General features: G+C 37.1%; 1 protein-coding gene and 1 non-coding gene across 2 annotated transcripts; one reads left to right on the top strand and one right to left on the bottom strand.

Annotated features, from left to right (window-relative positions):
• The first annotated feature begins 7,342 nt into the window (after nt 1-7,342).
• On the top strand, nt 7,343-12,796 carry LOC139715975 (QRFP-like peptide receptor). Its single transcript, XM_071627527.1, has 5 exons — nt 7,343-7,694; nt 9,102-9,229; nt 10,120-10,462; nt 11,237-11,463; nt 12,629-12,796. The coding sequence occupies exons 1-5, from the start codon at nt 7,343-7,345 to the stop codon at nt 12,794-12,796; spliced, it is 1,218 nt and encodes a 405-aa protein (XP_071483628.1).
• Nucleotides 12,797-14,674: 1,878 nt separating this feature from the next.
• On the bottom strand, nt 14,675-14,748 carry Trnaa-agc (transfer RNA alanine (anticodon AGC)). Its single transcript has one exon. It is a non-coding gene; the product is annotated as a tRNA-Ala (tRNA).
• Between the last annotated feature and the right edge of the window lie 8,143 nt (nt 14,749-22,891).

Raw genomic sequence — 22,891 nt, 5'->3', positions numbered from 1 at the left:
AAGATTAGAAAGCATTTAAATGAAGCTTACTTTTTTCCTTATGGTAGCGTGGGTACAGGAGATACTCCTTGCTCTAGTTTAGCAAATGATTTCATAGCGTTATTTTAAATGTATTTTCTACAAATTTTGATACGGTAGGTAAATTGTCTTCATAGATCTTTTTTATCAATTGTTTAAGATGGATTGGCACGACAAGGTCATCTTCGCAAGCAGCAGCATCAATTTCTCTTCCTCTCTCCATCTATTTATATACCTGTCTCTTTCAAACATTCTATCAATCTGTACACCTGTGTCTTTCCTATCTATCCACCTATCCTTTCATGATTTTCATCCCTTTCCCTCATTTGATATGCATGACAACAGATACATACGTCACATCGTCAGTGACCAATGAAAATCATTTTCTCCCGCAAGCAGCTCTCATTTACTTTAACACTGCGGAGCGTCGCTCACCTTGGAGATCGATCAGCGCTAACATATGAAAAAGTTAATTAATAAAGGGAAAGACGTTGGCTGAAAATTGTTCGTCGGTCGAGCCGATCTCTCCCAGACGATGGCGAACTGAATGAGACGGTGACTGTCGATAGAGGGACGGAGAAGTCACTGCAGTGTCTACAAGCAACTCACGAGTGACAGTGTGGCCTGGGCTGCTCGCCAAAACATTCAGTTACATCCAAGAGCCTGTGTTTAACAGGGGCACAATTTGCAGCGAAACAGTTTGTTCGCTGCTGCTTGAAAGGTGCTAATAAGTATTTACAATAATCAAATACTCAAACAACCGGAGCGAAGTTGTCTTCTCGGGCATGATAGCCCACTACTCTTTGGAAAGATGTCTCCAGGCTGATCAAATACCGGCGTTTCACGTGGATTTTATGTCTAGCAGCAACTTAAGAGAACTGACAGGTAAAGTTCCATTTTGTGTGTGTTTGACAATGCTATAGGGATTTCAAGGGTTTAGAATAGTAACAAGATATATTTTCGAAGCAGTTAAAGCCAGTGATCCTCTTTCTGCATCCAGAGATAACTTACTGTCCTAGTAATAGATCGTCAGAGTATATTTATATCAACTCGTAACACCAGAGTCTCTTACCTTTTCTCTGGTCCCTTAGGTTAACTTTTGATGAATTAAGAGAACCTACCTGATCGTTTTAATGAAAGATTTGTCTTTTGTCTAATATTTGTATCGCCTTCCATGGCTTAACTTATATACAGCAGTTTGCTTTCTCCTGTGCCTTGTTGTTATATTATATAGCTTGGCAAAGGAGAACGATCGAAGATTAGAATGAAGTTTTTGAACTCTTCTTATTATGTGGGTCAGAAATTGTTCTCTTATTATTTATTACATGACTTTAACTGACAGAGGGATGGGAACATGCCTCATTAATGTAAGATTTACAATTATTTGAAATGCAGCAAAGTTATTTCTGGTATATTATGATTCACTAAAATACACACACACACACACACACACACACGTGATATAGAATTATATATATCTATATTAGTACTTAAAACAGGGCTAGACATCAACTTTTTGCTCGTTCAGACCACTAAAAGATTTGAATCTGAAATTTTTGGTGATCCAAAAAACGAAGCGTAGTGGTCCGAAATAAAGGGAAATGATTATAAGAATTCCTTTACAATTTTAGCTGCCCGATCGGGTCGTCGAAAAATAACCCTTTTGGAAGTTTGGTGGCCCGACATCAATTTTCAATGGCCTCGGGCCACTGAGCCATCGCTAATGTCGAGCCGTGCTTAAAATGATGTACTCAGTATAGGCCTACCGTTGTATTCTTATATTTTATCAAATATACCTTGCTTTATATATAGCGCTATTGTTGATATCTCCATGTTGTATAAGAAGTTCGTTTGAAAAGAAACCTTAATAGTGCTGGTGGTTTCTCTTTGCATATTTTCTATTTCTTATGCTTTATCTTTGTTGAATCTTCATTTTAATAATTGCATCCTCAACATTGGCCGTTTTATGTTTCATAGACGGTGGATATTCTTCATGCAAGGCCAACTTTCAAGGATTTCCTATAAACTCGGTTAGAAAACAAAACAAAAAACCCACAAAAAGAAAATAAGAAATATTGATAGATAGATTGATTGATTGATTTGAATTTATTTCCAAACACAACTGAGTCACAATCATTATTACAACACAAAAGCATTTGTCTTTTTTTTTTGAAGTACAAAAATAATCGAAATGTCTAATAACATTTTCATTTGCACCAAAAATGGTAAATAAGTAGTGACCAGCACAAGTGGAGGAGTCTAAATCAAAAGTACAGCTTGAACTTGTTAGGTCCCCGAAAATTAAATCTCATCATAGCTAGGCAATTAAACACATAACAATTATAGAGTACGACATGTACGTAATATGCCAGAATAGCATGACGAAACTGAAGCTCCGTATTATGAGGCAGAGAGAGAGAGAGAGAGAGAGAGAGAGATGGGAAGAGAGGATACGAAATAAAGGGAATAGATAAGATAAGTTGAGATGAGAGGTTTTTGTTTGAATGTACCTTATACTTGTACCTCTCGCCGCAAGATTCAGTTGTTTCACTCTTTCCCACTGCATATGTTACTTAGGAAATATTTTTAACACCGTACATGATACTGCGTGTCTCCATAACTGCTTCTCTTTAGATGAAGATGAGAATTTGATATAAATACAAATCCTTAAATTTAAAGTGGTGTTATGTGATAAAGATGTGACAAAAGTGATGCAAAATCATTGAAGCATATTATATCATTTTTTTTAGTCTGCGGATACACAGAAGGAAATAAAGTCACTCTCGTTGATTTTGCTGCTCTTAAAAAAGTAAAACAACGGAAAAGAGGAAAATACTCACCTCATTGGGGTGCAGCAAAAGATAAGATGAGATTTTTTTATTCAAAGTTTATATACGCAAATCTAAAGATAAAAAATCATATTTCATTGTTTTGAATAATGAAAAATCCGCCTTAGACATTTTGATTGTCCTTATAAAGATATTGAATGTATTTGAAAGAGATGTACAAACTCGATCGACTCAAATATGAATCCGTTTTGTTGAAAATTTGGAGAGACAGTAGGCCTGCAAAATCCACCGACAGAATAGGTGAAAGACAGAAGAGGCAAAAGGATGGAACAAAGGGGAAAGCAAACACTGCACCACGCATTTTTCTTTTCTTATGATTGATTAATGAGACAGCATATCAAACGTAAATTGGTGTCACAAGGACATTAAACACGTCCATGTATGCTTGAAAGGACATGCCCTTGGAATCCATATGCTAAAATAATGTACAAGGCTTTTCACATTGTTTGTCCACGCGAGAGTCGACGAATGGCTGTCAATACTTTCTGCTATTAGATTAATAGCTCCGTACATTCGAAGATAAACATGATGATGAATCCTGACATAGATTCGTCTTCCCCAGTTTAAATGTGCCTGTAAGAACATGATTGTGAAAGTAATACCATTTGGTGTATTGACTTTAGTGTTCCATTGATTTCTGTCATCGCTAATGAAAAATAACGTAGTCTAGTTTCGAGTCTCAAAGCTTGTTGTTGTTTTTTAACCCTTGTATGGGATATGGGCTTGGCCTTTACTCGACATTCTTCCACGGTCAAATCGAAACATTAATGTATAGATAATGCCTATACTAGATTATACTGGCATCACCGTAATCTAGTATTTGAACACACATACTCGCACACACAGACAAACACATAGATGATATATATATAGGGATATATACGACATATACACATGAATTTATATTTGTATATACATAAATATATCAATGTATATATATATATATATATATATATATATATATATACACATTCATCATCAGATACATTCATACTCCAAACACCCAGAGTAAAACATGGATGGGGTGATCGTGCTTTCTCCGTTATGGGACCAAAATTGTGGAATCAGTTACCTATTCAGTTAAAGGAACTGTCATCTACAGAGTCATTCAAATCCAAACTTAAAACTTATCTGTTCCTCTCACACTGAGGACTGTAATTGCTGTATGACATTAATGTTGGATCAATATTGTATTTGTGATTGGTATATGTTGTATTCTTTATTTGGTATATATTTGTTTTTGTTTACCAATTTCTTCTTTGTTGAAATATTTGAATAATTAATGTATATGCATGTAAATATTATGATATCTTTTCATTTTTGAAGCGCCATGAGCACTGAAAAGTGGACCTGTGCGCTATAAAAGTAGCCACTATTATTATTATTATCAATATATATATAGAGAGAGAGGGAGAGGGGCAGATGTATAATAGATAAATATCTATGGGATGTTTTATGTACATTGGGTTTTGTCATCTTTTGAGAGTATTAAAGATGTGAAATTACAAAGTATTATAATTCCATAGCTTATTATTTTGTTTTATGTTCAATATTTCTATCCCATGCATCTCCGTTTATGTTCATTTATTTTCTATCATCCCGTGTATGTGCGTGTACAGGCAATAATGCTGAGAAAAACATAGAATGTCAAAAGCTTCTACAAATCTGGTATCCTGCGACATCTTTTGTTTTTGTCATCATTTTGTTACATATACAATATAGGAAAACTTTGAGCAAAGAAAATGGTCTTCCATCCCGATGGAAACCCATTTTCTTTGCTCAAAAGTTTTCACTTTTTATCATTCGATTCTGGCCAGTTTTCCCTTTGTTTTTGTGTATGCATATATATATATATATATATATATATATATATATATATATATATATATATATATATACATATATATATATATATATAATATATGTATATATATATAATATATATATATATATATATATATATATATACATATATATATATATATATATGTATATATACATATCAATAATTACTTGTGACTGTAGGACAAATAAGATGAGTTCCATTACTTAGAGGTACACTCTCTGTCTAAAAACCTAACATAAAAACAGGAGAAAGGCGACAGACAGCAATTAAAGCCCTAATACAGTTAGATAAAGCCGAACAAACTACAAAAAGCATAATAATGAGTGATTGACACAAGACAGACGCACCCACAAAAAGTAAACGGCATACGCCATGGAAGTCAGACAGAATGTTATACAATGTATCTGAATGTGGTCGCGGAAACACAAGGAGAAAGAAATCCACTGAGTATTCAATTGCCTAATTTTGGAATGCCCTCTGTTAAAATGATGGTATATGCCTGAAGTGGCAACATAATGATTTAAACAAAATACACGTACGTAGCATAATTTCCTTCAGACGATATCAAGCTTTCAGTAACGTTTCACATTAATTTTCTGAATATATTTAGTTTGGTGTGTCCTCTTTCGTAGTGTCAGTTTTCTGCGGGATATTTTGCTCTTCTGTATAGAGACTATTCTTCCTGTATTTAGTAATTATATCCTTTGTATGCTCTATTCAACTTTTCATGTCTAATGATAAACTAACCAATGCAAAGGGATTACCATAAACACTAGCTTTAACTGTGATTAGTATTTCACGCAAAGTGATAATTTCAATGAATTGAAATTTAAAACTGGAAATTCATTTCATCATGAAAACCAATGTCCGAAATGTCGTTTACTTGAAAATCTCTCTCTGGCTGATATACACGCATGACCTGTGTGTCTATTTGTGTTTGTGTGATGTGTTAGTATGCAATCGTCCCGGCAATATCGTATCAAGGACGACCTAAAACGAAGTGTCTTTAGACGAGCGAGTTTCTACATCTAATTGTTGCCATAGGCGCCCCTTGTTTCCGGATAATTGATCAATACATATTTCGTCATTTCATCATTTTGGTGAAAGGCAAGACGGGGACACAATGCTATAATCCCGTACCCTGTGATTGCGTTGTAGTACAGCGACTCAATCCAATTGGTAGTGAATTAGATTAATAAGCACTAACAGGTATAGTGACTAAATTGCCTTTGTTTGTCGGGGTTGAGGGTCACGAGTTCGACAAAATTATATATACGAAATGAGTAATTTTCCAGCAATTAGTTAATCGAGGGCCGTTCTCTGATTAGTGAAACTAACATTTGATTGGCAGTCTTGGTCAGTGGTTCTTGGGAAGCATATGAATATACGCAGTCCGCCTATACCTCCTCCCCCTTCAATAATCATACTTGCCTCTGGGCCTGTCATTACATCGTCATCCCTTTTCAGGCTTTCAGATTACATTTAAAGGAAACTTCAGGATGAATTTTGCAATTTTGCAATTGAACATCTATTAATATTGGTCATACTGATGGGCAGAGAGTCTCAGAATTAACAGTAATGGAGATGGGAAATAAGAATGTTTTCAAAGTTCATAACAAATCGCAATGAACAAGGGTGATGACATAGCAGCTTCACATATGAATGTACAATCGGTAATCAAGGAAACAGGACAAAAGAAGAATGAAAGGATGTTTTGGGTTTTTCAGAGTATTGGTTCACCTGCCAAAGGAACTCAATAACTTCCACAAATCTATACATGACACTATACTGTCTGAAATGCCCCCTTTAATGTAACTCCATATATGCCACGTTCAAGTTGACTCTGGCAAACAGCATGAAATTAGATAAACAGAAAGATAGACACCGATAGAATTGTCATCAAAATTGTATGTGAAAGAAGAAAACTCTGGAAGAAAAAAGTTTCTTATGTTTTCACTGTATACACCGAATTTCATGATTTAGCATCTTTGCTGGGTTATTGGAAGATTAAACAGAATTATGGAGACTTGATACCTTAACCTCGTATTTATCGCAGTAATATAATATCAGGTAAAGAACATGACTGGTCTTGAATTTCTTGTAGAGGCGACTAGCTTACACAGCACAAAACTACCTTCATTTATCAGAGCCGGAATACTTTTAAAGCACTGCAGACAACCCAACTAAATCTTTTTAAAACACTCTGATTAGCAACGTTTTATCGTTTTATTTCTTTTCCTGGTGGTAAAACAGCGTTCTGTTAGAAATGTCATCTGCATGCGAACCTCCTCATCCATGAACCAGGGATCGAAGTGAGCTCACCTCCCTGCATATACGAAGATACACTTTAATAATTTGGAGTGGGTAGGATAGCAGATAAAATTGACATTAACATTAACACAACGTGTCGTGGAGATATGTGACCGCACCATTTGTGCAGGTTAATTCTCAGTATCAAATATATAATATCTACAGTGTATATCACTGCTGTGCGTCTCCTATCTGTAAACATTTTGGTTAAGTCTCAAACTCGGTATATTTTGTTTGATTCTTTTGCATTCATAGCATAAGACGTCGGACTATATACTCCCTAAGGACACAAAAATTGAAAGCCTGTGCGAGGGACACTATGGCGACGACTCTGTTTTATTCCGTCGTTATGACAACTTTCGCCCCCACCGCTGAACCAGAAGTTCAAGTGGAACCGGAACCGGAACCAGAATACGAACCAGAACCGGAACCAGAAACGACAGCAGGATTATTGGGGATATCCGGAGAGCCAGAGCCTGGTGGAGAATGGATCACGGGTTGGGCAGAGCCCGAGACTTGGGCCGAAGCATCGGCTGGACCCGAACCCCTGGCCGAGCCTACTATGGGCATGTGTGCCCAAGTCATTCTCTCTCTCCTTGCTGCTGTCATTCTCTTAGTCGGATGTGTTGGCAACGTCCTGGTCATCGTTGTTATCATGAGGATGAAAGTCGGTCAGTACACCATGATGAGGTCAATGGAAATAATGCCATTTTGTTTTTATAATTTGACAATTTCCTACGCTAGTACAGCGTACTGCTTTATTTGCGCCGAGTACAATATTATTCACCTAATACTGTATGCAGACGGCACTCAAACTATGAAATCGTCATTTTTTCGTTATATATTGATATTCGAAAGTAGAATGACTATACTGATGATGATAATATTCGCATTTGTATGTTGCATAATAATCTAGAAGAATCCCTTTGTGAGTTTTACAGAAATTCCTAAACATCCGAAACAAGATAAATTTTTTAGGAATTTTACAAATTGCTCGGTGTCTGTCTCAGCCCTAAGATTATATCCCAACCTATATTCCACTAAATTGGTGCTGCAATGGCAAAAGAACATCAATATCCTTTTATAAGGCGTTGTTGTAATCATGTTGCACCTTTGGTTGTCATCAATTTCATCACCCACTGTATTTTAAGCCATCGTAATTCTTTTCGCTATTTAGTGGGCAACTATATTACAGACAGCCTTCCTAACCCTTTTTATCATCATCGTCTTCTTCTTCTTCCTTTCTTAAAAAAACTAAAACAAAACATTGTATTCTATTGCAACATAATAATTACAGACATGATATTTGTTATAGATATAACTAATGAAGTCGCAACCTAAAAAAAAAGAAAAGAAATCTGTATTACTGTTGCCAGTTGAATCTTATTTCATAGTTTTTCGAGTTATATAGTGCTTTTATTTTAGCTTATTTCTGCTAATTTTGTTCAGTTGTCATGTGTCAAATGACATAGAAAATTGATTGCTATAAATACCGCTCTACTAAAGAGCAAAAACAAAACGAAACAAAACAAAACTCGAGCACACTTTAAAATAAAAATGTATGTACTTGAAGGCTATGAGTGAACGGACATAACTGGATAAGCTGAAGCTCGCAGAAATGTAATTATGAATTCTATTCTACATCCTGCATAGTATGTATAGTTTAGAACTCATTGATGGATACGTTATGGAAAGTATGATCTAAGTTCAAAAATTTTAAGTCGTGAGTATCATTATCCGATCCCATTTTTTCATTCCTTTTTTTCAGATTCTTGTATATCAATTATTTGTTATCTCACCGTGAAATGTCAAACAACCAAATCAAATTTAGAGGAGCGAAGGTCAATGAGATAATTATGGGAAATATGTAGGCCTATACCGAAATCCCATTGGCATTTAGATAATAATCATTGTTATTTCATTTCAGGCGGCGAAAATCATTAGCATGATTCACGCAAAGTGTAATAGTTGTATCATTTCAGCTGGAGATGTTCCCCAGCAGAAAAGAAGGATTTCTCCATTATTTCTTTGCACGTTGTATCCTGCTTGTAATCACAGTTAAATTTTCACTCTAACAGATCGCACTGTCACGGAGCTCTTTCTTGTATCACTTGCCGTGGCGGATCTGTTTGTCTGTTTGATTTGCACTCCGCTTATCATCGTTGGCATCACTGTTCACCAGGGACACACAGGCGTCTCATACTCGGTACAAATCCTTCTTTCGTTGGAATACTTCGGTGCAGAAAGTAATGCATGCTGTTGTGAGAACAAGCACACCGTATAGGAGAATACCACACTACTGATAATCAGATATTGAATGGAATAACATTTCAGTGGTGTTTGTTTTCGTAATAGGCTCGCAATACATAAAAACGCAATCGATAGACCTTCAAAATAATCCCTAATTCCGAAACGAAATGTCATGTGTTACGTATCGCTCGTCTCCCTGTCTATTGTAGTATATTGGCATATTAAAAATTTCGCATTACGTATACAATCTCACACTCTGGCTTGCTTGCCTTTCAAACTCGGAATTCGCTTGATTTCAAGGGAAAGAGGAAAGATAGCTCTGCGAAATCAGTTGGCACTGGACCAATTCTTCACATAGGCCAACATCTATTTGATTGTAGATATGTAAAGCTTACCTCATATTCTCAGGGTTCCATGCACACGATTTTGTGATTATCAAAAGCACTGCAATTCTGATGTACACAAAATAGATGTCATGTTGAGTCTAAGTTTGTACACCCATCTTTTTCTTATCAGCAGAACTTGTGTGGGAATGATGAATGAATCATAGATATTTAATGACATGAATGCAAAGATAAAGAGAAATGCATACATTCTCATGAGGATATACCTTTTTCTTTCTTCTTTGGATTTTCCTTCCTCCTTTCTTCCCTTCTTTACTCTGTCATTTTGACTCTTCCCCTCATGTTGAAATATTTTCCTCTTTTCTCGTTACTACTTTTTAATTCACCATTTCATTCTTTCTGGCCATTCGTTCTCCTCTTACAATATCCCTTTCCTAACTATATTCCTGGGATGTCTCTCCTACACGTCTGGGCGGCACCTCATCCACTCTCACATCCACAGGTGGAGCAAGTCATGTTCTACTTCTCTTCAGTAGCCTCCATCCTCAGTCTTACCGCCATCGCCCTCGACCGCCACGACGCCGTCATCCATCCGATGTCGCGTCGCCTCAACGTCCACCGCTCCAAGCAGGTCATCGTTCTCCTCTGGGCGGTCTCGTCGGGGGTGGCGCTCACGATCTACTTCATACCTCCTCAGTACGAGTTCGGTGTTCTGGCCGTCTTTTTCGTGGTTCCCTTTGTCTTCATGGTGGCCTGCTACTATCGCATTCTCAAGGTGGCTAGGATGGCCGCAGAACGAGCTAAACAAGGAAACCCGGATGTAAAGAAGAATGCAAAGTCAACTGGTAAACCTAGCCAAAATTTGTCAACAAAGATAGATCTAGTCAATGATTTATTACTTTCATCGTCAACTACCTACAAAAAAAAAGTATATGCAACATAATCAACATTCTCAATGACATTCACTGATCAAGACATAAGATTTTCCTACTGTGATTATTTTCAAATCGCTGGCAGGAAACTGAGATACGATTAAAGTGTACTCCCGTTATAACGAACATGATTGTTTAACGAAATTCTCGTTACAACGAAGAAAGAATTCAGGTCTTAAAGTTATCATTCATATATCTTTATGTACTTTATTGTTCAGTTGCAACGGCATTTCGACAGCCGGTTCGGAGGACTTCGTTATAACGGGAACGCACTGCAGTAATCTGTTTTGAATATTATCAATATGAAAAACGAGAAGAGGTACAATTACTCTGATCGTACAATGGTGGTTCTACCCAGCTATGCATCGCATTGTAGTATCCATCAATAACCCAGTGGCGCATAACTCATCATTATGAAAGAATTCAGCTCAAATCAAATCAGAAACCAGATACACGCCTTCGAGAAGTAAAATGTATCATCTCGATAGAAAATTTCTTCAAAAAGTGGCTTAGATATCTATTCAAAGGATCAGTATAATAAACATTGAACTCATTGTTGTGATCGCTATCAGCTTTCGTTTTCCTGTAATCAGAAGCTGCTTCGCTGACTTTTCATCACCCTACTTGTTACAAGTGTTTGAAGCATAATCTCGTTTTCGGTCCTGTATCTCTGTCTTCCGGTGACAGTTCGGCAGGACAAAACTCTGCAGATGGTCATCGTGGTCTTGGTTGTGTTCGTAATATCGTGGGTACCATCTCTAATCAGCCGCCTACTCAAGTACACTGTAGATTTGACGCCGGGGGAGTTGGCCAACATGGAGGTCACGGCCTGTCTTATCGCCTACGCCGGTAGCGCCCTAAACTTCGTCGTCTATGCATTCATGAGCCGGAAGTTTCAACGTGGTCTTATGCAGGTAAAAACCAAGCCGTTGAAACTAAGATGTTCATTTTGCATGATTGATGGCATTTTTATTGATTTCTCTGACACATTAAAAGGCTCAAATGCATGGAATCATTCTTTCTGCGATTTCTGTTAACGTGGAGGATTGTAAAGCTAATGTCATTTGCTATATTCTCAAAATTCATAAAACCATTAATCTTTAAGAATAGACCTAAGCTTAAACTTTAATCAAACTTCAAATAATCATATCATCATTAATCTCGGTGAAATACTTGCAGCAGTTAAACAGACCAAACTGCACCATTGCATAATCGTTAGTCTTCTACACCACCTGGATAGGCATGGCATGACCATCTCATTACTGTTTTATGTTTCACATAACTTTTACCCCCATCGTGGTTTTAGTCAGCTCGCCATGCAGAGCGTGACAATGCTTAATGAGCATGGCATAATCATCCCAATGACAATCTTGCTATACTCCCATTTCTGCAAGCTTAACAAACGAACAAAAATATTGAAATTAGCACAGGTCAAACTAATTGCAAAATAACTGCACGATGGTATTAGAAGTCATTCTGTATTTTTTACCTCAATACGCAAAGCTCTGAATCTTCCATTTTTATTAGACATAGCGTTTTTGAGAATTACTAATATATGCAAGGTGCTTAGTAATTACTCTACGATTTGCAATTTGTAAACCCCTCTAGTACAGTTTGCTTCTTTTTTCTTTTTTTTCTTTTTTTTTTGGGGGGGGGTAATCTTTTTGATGCAGTAGATTGTAAGGGAACGATAAGCTGTAAAAAATACGATAATATACAGGGCTCGACACTCTCGTCGGGCCACTGAAATCTTTGAATCTTTGAATCTGAAATTTTGGCGGCCCAAGAAAGAAATGTAGTGGCCCGAAATGAAAGTAACATAAAATTCGTTTTGAATTTTATCTGCCGTATCGGGCCACCAAAATAAAATGTTTGAAACTTTGGTGGACCGACATAAATTTAAGTGGCCCCGCGTCACCGGGCAACCTCTAATGCTTGTTGAATAATCTGTACCGGAAGTGCTCGAATTTTACTCTTAGGTTTAACATATTATTTTCCTCATGTCTCCACCTGTCTCCACTTCTCTCTACCCCCTTTCGCTCCCCACTACCCCCCCCCCCCCTTCTTTCTCCCTCTCAGCTGACGGGGTGCCAACGATTCAGTCGTAAGATCAACCCCGCCGAGTTAAACCGAAGTGATGTCGGAAAGACATGTATCAATCTGGCAGTCACCGACGCTCCGTCAACCCGAATTACAGGTGACTCTCACAAGCTCTCTCCCGAATCGACAGGCAAACATCTCTTGTAGTGTCCCTATTTCTGATTCAAAGAGATCTATCATGGACGAGGTCCTTCCAGCTATTAAAGGGAGTAGCACATAACTGAACACTCATCAAATAATAAAAAATGCCATTCGGCATATAAATTTTTTTTTTTTTGAAGCGCGCAGAAGGATGACCATCATTATTTAATTATTTCTCCGACAGCAGCAGAAAAACACGAGTGCGTATAGCCATCATAGTATTGCGTTATTACCAGATGGATTTAGGAAGAGACGGATCTTTTTTACCTTGATCGTTTAAGCGTTAGGGATTTTTAATTCATGAATGACATTTGGTCAGCACTTGCCACCGCTCACCTGCGCCATGGTGTATTTAACAGAACATTTAAAGCGTGCTGCGGAAGTAGATAATTGACAACACTCGAAGAGAATGATCTTGATTCCTTTTTGTCTTTATACTATATCTTTTCTTACAGTATGTCAGCACTAAATTATAAGGTTAGATTATTGCAAATAGCCCTTAACCATTATGTATTGCAGATAGTGAAAAGGATTCTATTTATTCATCAAGAGTACAAAAATGGATGAGAAGGCAATATCTCGTACAAACTGTATTATTTTTCATTCTATAACATGAATGAAAATAATGGACACTAAGGCTGAATAATCATATTGTTTACATAACTTAAAGTATAAGTGAGCTCAGGAAAGGATAAATACCACACAATGTACACGTAACTTGTATCGATAAGCAACTAAATACACCTGTCAACAATATAACACCACATCGCACACATTAATAGCTTTTTTCTTGCTTTCGAACATTCACACACTGTCTTATGTACATTATTCTAGTACGCGCTTATACACACACCTATTAGTTTCGGCTGAATGGATTTAATAATGCTCATGTAGAGTTATTGCACAGGACAACCAGCTTTATAGGGAGTTCTGTTTAGTATAACGTCTTAAAGTCTGAATGTTGAAATTCGCAAGTTTGTTGACCAAGAAAAACAAGTTGACTTTCAAACGAGTCCGGCAGACTTCTTTTCAAGAGGACCGGAGTATACTATTCCGTAATCATGAATTACGGTATCGTAATTGACTATAGACAAGTACTATGAGTTCACATCTATTGCTGATAACTGTATGTGGCGTCTCAAACTCAAGCGTGTAAAACGGAGCGTTACAATGCAACTGAATGTGGTTTAAGGACTCACGTATACTGAAGAGAGTGTGAAGAATATGGTCATCTGGGCCCCGTTGTATCAAATGACCCTGTTTTGTAAAGAGTTACAATTGATTATATAGTTGATTTCAACTGTAAGTCTATGGCAGCCTGTGTAGTGAGGAAATTTAAAATCGATTTTACCTTTTGATAAAAAGGGGCCCTGGTTGATTAACTCTATACAACAGTGTACTTGAACAATCATTGTAATACAAATGCAATCTATGTTGGATATATACATATGGGTACCATGAAATGTATGTACATAGCCTGTCACATGACAGCTTTGTATTGGGATTGTTTGACTACGTTTCGTTCATAAATGGCTTTGTTCATGCACTAGTCCACATGAAAGCAACAAATCGTTGTTTTTATTCTTCTTGATTCTGGTTGTTCTGCCTACAATTTGCAATGCAATGAAATGCCAACTTCACAATATTTACATCTGCAAACGAAAAAGCGTATCCAACTCTAGGACGCAACCATGTCACAGTGTGAACATACATGCCGACACGATACAAACACACACGCACACGTACCTGTATATATAACTGTACTTCTACATGTGTGTATGTTTCTGTGTAGTGTGTGATATATATATATATATATATATATATATATATATATATATATATATCTATACATTTGTATGGTGAAAACTTTGAGCAAAGGAAATGAGTTTTCATCGGGATTCGAACCCGAGACCTCCGGATTGCTAGACCGGTGCTCTACCAACTGAGCTATTGAAAGCCCTAGTTCGGTGTTTGTACCAAACCCTTAATTCTCTTTGCTCGTGTGGTCAAAAGTTATAGTGTGTGCCACACACACACAAATTAACCTGACATAAACCCAAAGGATGTAAATCATCCTTGGAATAATGCGAGGAATCACCGAAGCGATGCAGCTTTTTATTATTTTGTAATTTATATTGCTCAAAGTTTTCACTATTTATTATTTGTTTCTGGTCAGTTTTATATATATATATATATATATATATATATATATATATATATATATATATATGTATAAGTGTGTGTGTGTGTGTGTGTGTGTGTTGTGTGTGTATGTGCCTGAAATGAGAAGCAAACAGAGATTGCGCTGACGAATATCAGATTAGAAGCACTCGAGGACAACGAGGATTCCCGAGGAGGAGAGTCATGGAGGAGGCCTGAGAACTTGGTGGTAATAATCTATCAGTGTGACGAGTATGAAGAAGAAGTAAATGAAGAGAAGGAAATGGGTGAAACGGTTTGGGACCATGTCGTATCTGGAATAAATATGAATAGAATAATTATAATCTTATCAAAATAGCAATATGTACATACGCATGCAGTATTATAATTATGTATAATGTGTGTATACACACAAAGTAGGCCCCTATACATATTATTATATCAATGTGTACATGTATATCTTGGTGTGATACTAGCTTGAATGAATGTGTGTGTGCGTGTTTGGGCGGATGTGTGTGTATCTATGTTGTGTCCATGCTAGTGTTCCTGCGTTTGTATCTGTGCAATTTTCATTATAGGATAAAAAGCCAGACTTTGGAGTCAGACGAGAGAAAAAAATATCGGAAGAACGATTTAGACTTTAGAGAATGATCGACGAAGATGGATGGGCGGATTGCTTGGAAGAGATGGAGAGTATGGATGGAGGAGAATGAGATGAAACAGTTAACATAATGGTTCATAGATGTCAGTGAGAAGCATGGTAAACTTCAACAACATCCGTTCAATGTCCGGTATAACATTGAACGTCGGGTAAAATATGTTTGTATCTAATTAGAAACACCATGTCACAATCAATTCTAAAAGCTCAATACGCTCAAAGAGGAAAGTCAGTCCATTAAAGAGATTACACAAGTACGCGCAGAAGAGCTTGTCGAATTAATGCGAGGGCATGCGGTAATAGCAGTTGGCTTGAGCACAAAGCGCATAATATCATGCTGATAAAATTGAATTCTATAGTGTCCCGACCGGTCGATAGATATGAACTATTCGTCGGATGATAGCTTTGACTCGGCATCGGGGCCATTCAGATAACGCCTGACTTTTCAGGCGATCACGTATCCAAACAAAGACCCTTGATGAGAAAAAGCTCGCTGCTCTAAGTGTAACGTATAGCTCAGCTTTGCTATTATACAGCATCAGTTGTCACTCCCGGCGAGCCGATAATCAACACTGACCGCGAACTGGTCCCGGGCAAATCAATTAAAGCCGTTTGCTCTGGGAAATCAAAACAAAATACAATTGTTATTGGATTTTCCTATAAAGGTCTTGATTAAAGTCTGCTTTGCTCGTGAGTATGGGGATGAGGTGACAGCGCGTTGTAGCTGTGAAAACATACAATCGGCAGGAAAAAAACCCCACACCGATAGAATCAAGATGCAATGAGGTTATGAAGAATATGAAGCTAATGATATACGTCTTGTTCAGTCAGAAAATATACTGTCTTTATGAAACTAAAGTCCTTGATGGGATGTTGGAAAAAGAATTCCAAATTAAGGGCTGCGGCACCGTGTATTTTTTCCCTCTCCCTCTCACCATCTTCCTCCTCCCCCCCCCCTCACTCTCTCTCAAGCACCCCTTCCTCTCTCTTTTCTTTATTCCTCCTCATTTATAATAAGAACTGTCGCTAGCTGGTGATGGGAAATCAAAGGGCCCAGCAAGAAAAGGCACGACCTATCATTTGAAATATCAAAGAGGTGTTAAAAATTAAACGGTAAAGCAATTACTTTGCGGCTACTCTTGCATTCTTTTGTTTCCCTCATGACTGTATGTAAGATGAATGTGTTGAGTGCGGCTCTATTACGGTCTCATTATTTATTTTGGCATTTTCACTGGCTACTGTAAAGGACAGTAAACTCTTTTTTGTCCATAGTTCATTAACTCTTTCTGTAGCAATGAGAGAAATGCACAGGAGATTAATGTGGTGCATGCACAGGATTTAAGTAGCAGTTTTGTTTTGATACCTGTTTTTCATTGAAGCTGCAGAGGAAACTGTGTTATCAGGAAATGGTATAAAGTTGCCGAACATGCCACGAGTGTCTTCTTCAATGAGTATACTCTCATCGGCATATGGTACAAGAATATACCCTCGTTTTGATGTTTGTATTACCCATGTATATTGTTTGGAAATTAGAATAAAACATGAATGAATGAATGAACGAATGAATCGTGAAGTATAGATGATTCATAATTTATGCAAGAACTGCAAACTGACAAAGTTAGACAAGGCTATAGAGATTTGTGGTAAATCTGAGCTTTATTCTACTCTGCTAAACTTCTCTTTTTAATACCCTGTTTGGGCCTACTGGATAAGAAGAGACATTGGTGTACTGTTTTTACACTCTAAGACAACACCTGACAGCGTCAAAGAAGATGTTATACGTGCAAAATTTAAGTTATTTCGGTTTCCGCTCTATTTGCAATTATTAGACTGCAATTATTATCGATCGTTGTACAGTTTTCTTCATTCCTGTGTACATAACTACGTTCTCCAGTGTACTGTTTGCAGTATACACTGCCATCACGATGAATGCGTATGAGTGTGTGTATGTGTGTGTGTGTGTGTGTGTGTATGTGTGTGTGTGTGTGTGTACACGTATATGTGAGTATTTCATGCATCAGTACTCATAATTATATGATTACATGAGGTGTGTCTGTGTTAATCTTGAGAGCTTTATGCATAGTGTATTTTGTCTCGTCTTATAACAGGATGACAGTATTGATAGAAAATTACAATGATTGGGTCTAGTCGTACAGGCTGATTCACCCTATATGTTTATTATGCTTTCACCTTCCTTTATTCTCTACCTCCCTCTATCACTCTCTCTCTCTCTCTCTCTCTTTCCCTTACTCTCTCCCTTTGTATCTTTTTGTAGTTAGATTTACAATCCATGACAACATTACTGTCAAAAAAACTCCATTTTTGTGACTCCTGAACTTGGAAATCTTATGGGCCATGGTCTTAATCATTCAAGTGAAATCTGAATCATGCATGCAAAGATGACTTTAATTTGTTAGATACAGCAAAATCAAATTTGGCTGGATAGTTGATTAAAGTGAAAGTGACAAAATGGAAGAAAAGTAGCGAAACCATTTTGATTCATTGAAATTCATAAATCATAGCGGCTGCAATCACGTCACGCAAATCAAATGAGGCGCTGATAGCGTCGCTTTACAAGTTTAACCTATATACAGATAAATACGCTATTATATTGATTGAAGATTAAGATTATTGATTGTATATCTCTATCACCGAATTACATTAGTGTTTCATGAACGTTGACTTTATCAATTATTTAATTTGTTTTGTGAAACCTTGTTTGGACCCCCAAGGTGATATCTACAATATCATTATGGACAAATCAATAGAGCGGTTGGCAGGTAGTTGACACCATCATGTCATGCATGACTGTGATTTGAGAATGCAACTATGATATTTATTACTGTCTTGTGAAAACAATATTGAAACATCAGACTTCCGTCACTTTCTCAAAATTTTGTATAATTTCAATGATGATTGATACCCTGTTCTGTTTATTTGATGCGACCCAAATATATCAAACGGAATGGCAGGGCAGATCTCATACACTTTTACGTCATCCCTTTCTAATGGACTTTTCCCCAAAAAGCAAAAATGATATTCGGTCTCTCCATCCTAGCAATTCAATCAGTTACAGTTGTAACATCACTCATTCTTATATGATGATTATCCAAAAAGGAATTCAACTAAAAGAAATATACTTGTCCATTCAAATTGGTTCTTTGAAAATAGGCCTACATAATCTTTGCTGTGAAAGCCTAGTGGTTCTAACTTCAAATAATTATGAATTCAGATTAGTTGTTAAAAAGGAAACGGCCTGATGGTAGTTTCGCTGCCCGGAAAGCAGTATAGATGACAGCTTCTATTCCCGCTGGTTCCTTTTACCGACTTGTTTGTTATAAATTTAGACTAGCTGTTGCGATATTACAAATTTCATTTATGTACAAAGGGAGACAAATTGAAGCAAACTCATAATATTCCATGAAAGACTAGCAAATGTTTCGATGATTCATACCTTCTGTCTTAATTCTTGTAAAAATCTCGATCATAACATCTTGAGCACAAAACTACACCAATTCAATGACGACCCAACCACAATGTGCTTTTTTTAAATCGTATTTCATTAACTTGTGGAGCAGAATTACAATGCTAAAGACCCCATTACACTAATGTGAATGCCTACCGAATGCGCATCCTTTGCTAAAGCTAGAATAGTTGCTAACATGCTTGGCGTTCTGGGTGTGATTCATTAGCTACTCGTAGGGATTCGCAGAGATATGTTGGAGATTTTGGACTTGTTCAAAATGAAAAGAAAAGAAAAGAAAAGGTCGGCTCGTGCGTATCTCTGGGAATCCCTATGAAAAGCTATTGAATACAGAGAACGTAAAACATAAGAACTCCTCATCGTATCTTGTCTCGTATTTTAAGTATCTTCAAATTTTCGAAATCGTTGGACAGTCGTTGGGCATTCGCTCTAGTGTGAGGGGGACTTAAGACTCGCCATTAACGTTGCACCTACAAGTAGAGCTGCAGGAAGCTGATTTTCTTCCAGACTTGTGCAGCTTCTGCACTATATTCGTTTGTCAATGTCGATCAGTGTCAAACCGTGCTTTTGATGCTTATTTCATGTTAATTCGGTTCAACTGCAAACAATGAATAGTACCATTCGTATAGGAGTCGAGTTCTTTTTTTTTATCACGCAGATGTAGTAGGAATTGTACGGACAACTGACAAGGAATCACAGAATGAGAAACGCGGTTTTCTCTTTTCAGCGGAAGAGAGAATTGTTGTGGAATGTTTGATGGGTAAGAAGAGTGAACAGACGCACTTGCGATGTCAGTAATGCGATTATTGCGCGCTGAATGACATGCTTATATACAATGTTATACTACAAGTCTCTGAAGGCTACGAAGGGCAAGGCTTATAACTCACTATACAGATTGTTCAAGCATGGAGCTAACAACGCATTCCATGCATGTATGGCTCGAGGTTGTTTTTTACAGGTTATAATGCAACGATGCAGTTTACTTACAAAGTGTCGTCACTCTCGTGCAACTTTACTGAAGCGTATGTTAAACTCATAAGCGAGAGTGTTGTACAATCTGTATATTTTCACATCAGTTGGAAACTTCATTACTCCCCTACTACCAACAGCTCCTTCATAGTCAGGGGCTGAAAGGTCATGCAAATGTGTTCCTTTATTCTTCTTTTCACGCTTCTATGACCTATTTGATACCTTTCCACCATTTTCTGTCAAACCGCGTTTCAACGAGGACCGAAAGAGAATTGCTCACATCACACGGTCTCCTTCGGTTTACGCGTGTCTGGACAATCAGGAATGCCTCAGTAAACCCATTTCCCACATTTATAGCAATGCCGCTGCCGAATTCATGGTTAGGTTGTAAAGGCAACATAGGCTCAAATACAATTTTGGGATTAAAGCTATAGTTAGGGTTAGGCATGGAAGGCAACTTTCAGAAGTGGAATCAAAGCTGAAACAGAAAGTCTGTTTGTGTCGTCATTCATTGAAACATCAATGACAAACCGACATGAATTAATGATGTAATTGAGTTATTGCAGTTCACACACATTACATGCATCAAACAACAACAACAACAACAACAACAACAACAACACACACACGTACACACACACACACACACACATATATATATATATATAATCTGTATGTAGATATAGATACAGATATAGATATAGATATAGATAAAGATATAGATATAGATATAGATATAGATATAGATATAGATATAGATATAGATATATAACATTATTAAAGAGTGAGAGAAAGACAGAGAGAGATATATAAATCAAAGGGAATAAAAAGATAACATCATTATGCACATACTATCATGCGTTTAACGGACACGGCATCAAATATCAGACATCAAACATTACAATTTAGCTGAATCACGCTGGCACACCAAATTACAGTTTTTTATGCACTTTTAAACTGGTTGTTTTTCATATGAAAACCATTTGTTGATAATTGTCATAATTATGTCCTTTGTTAGAGATACCACCCAGAGTGACGCGGCGTTGAAATAAAATGCATGTTTGCTGCGAGCGTGTACATTTTATTCCGCGTTGTTATGGTCGATCGAAAAAATATCGTTTTTTATTTTATTCGGTTTCACTCAATATGAGTTATAGATAGAATTCCTTTTGATCAGTGGGCAGTTCTTTCCAATAATATAACTGCTTTCCACAACAACACGGGACAAAACATTTTTAGTATGTGAAAGCAATTCTATTACACAGACTGAGAAGTGTAGGCTGAAATAGTTTATCATAAAAGGAATCAATGTCATAAATTTAGCGTGGTCACATTATTCATTCGTCCTTTTGTTAATTAAATGGCGGTGAACGAACGAGGTCAATTAGATTTGTGAGTAAGAGAAAAAGATGTGGGAATGTCCTTGGTGATTATGTGATTAAATATTGATGTAAATTGATTGTATCAAAAGAGGGCTATGGGGTAGATGTATAGCTATCTCATTGTCAGTGGTTACTCAACAGGTGCAGCACATTTCTTAGTTTTTAGTCGCTGCCCACATCGCTACGACTTTTATACGGCGTTTATCTGGTGAGGAGAAATAATGTCGCTTTATTCACCTTCGTTTAATCAGTGATGTCTGTTTCTGCGGCAGAAAGAGAAAATGAGACGATCATACAAATAATACACTTCAGTGAGGGCATTGATAAGAATTATCCACACACAAGGTACCATTACTATTGAAACATAATATTTAACACGCCAGAGGCGATTACAGGGAATTTGGACTGCTATGAATGTGACGAGTGCGTGTGATAATAATGCCCAGCAATGATGAGCGTTATATGATTTATGAAATGATGAAGCATATCCTTAAATTGTTGTCGGAAGAATTTCAAATGTAAGCGTTTTAGATTCCGCAGCCATCACTTTGAGTATAGGTCCTATAGATGAAAGTAACGATGTCATCTAACCCTGTCACCATCGCGACGTGAGAGTGTCATCGACCTGCCAGGGTCAGCATACTTTACTTTTCAATTATGATCGATTCTTTACAGCAAAATTGCGTGTTAGGTTATATCAAGGAGGTTCAAGAGATGGAGTAGCAACAGTGTCATTCCCTTTGATTTCATGTTCGAAGCCGCCGCTCAAAAATATCTGAAGCATGTGCCAAACAGGATCTGCCGCGCAGATACGAAGACAATTGACTCGTGTCTCATTGCATAATCACCAGCCACTTTCAAAGGAAGATAATTATGTCTTTGTGATGGTAATTACTTTTCGCTATCCCTTCTTATAAAAGGTAGGTGGTACAGACACGAGGATGCGCGAATAGAAATTGAGCAAAAAACGCTAAAATGAAGATGAAAATTACTCGACTGGGCATACCCGGGCACTAATCTGATTTATATATCAATAAAGAATTATACTTGAAGATTATTCCATATTAGTTTCATTATTGTGGAAATTAAGCGGAAAAGTGATAAAACCAGCTTTCCAGGATGGTACAGTTTTAAACATTTTCACATGATACAGCTCTGATTTACACTTTTGCGCAAATTTCTGGATGGAATTGACTTTTGTTTTACATGCTTTATCATTAAGTGAATTTTCATTTCATTTAATAAATAGATAAGCAAAATATTGCCAACATTATGATAATGTCCAAAAGGAATCTTTAGATTGCTCAGCAAGACGGCGGCGTCGAACATCGATCAACAAAGGCACAAGTGCAACTGTGGAATTCTTTTGTACATCAATAGAAATCTGACAACTGTTTGAAAAATTACAGCCAGTTGGAACTCCATGTATAAAACCTCTTTGGTTATAT

The sequence above is a fragment of the Diadema antillarum genome, unplaced genomic scaffold, assembly GCF_040938485.1.
Source record: "Diadema antillarum isolate AM-2024a unplaced genomic scaffold, OU_Dant_1.0 scf00000059, whole genome shotgun sequence".
In the NCBI taxonomy this organism is placed as follows: domain Eukaryota; kingdom Metazoa; phylum Echinodermata; class Echinoidea; order Diadematoida; family Diadematidae; genus Diadema; species Diadema antillarum.
This window is presented reverse-complemented; position numbering and strand designations above follow the sequence as displayed.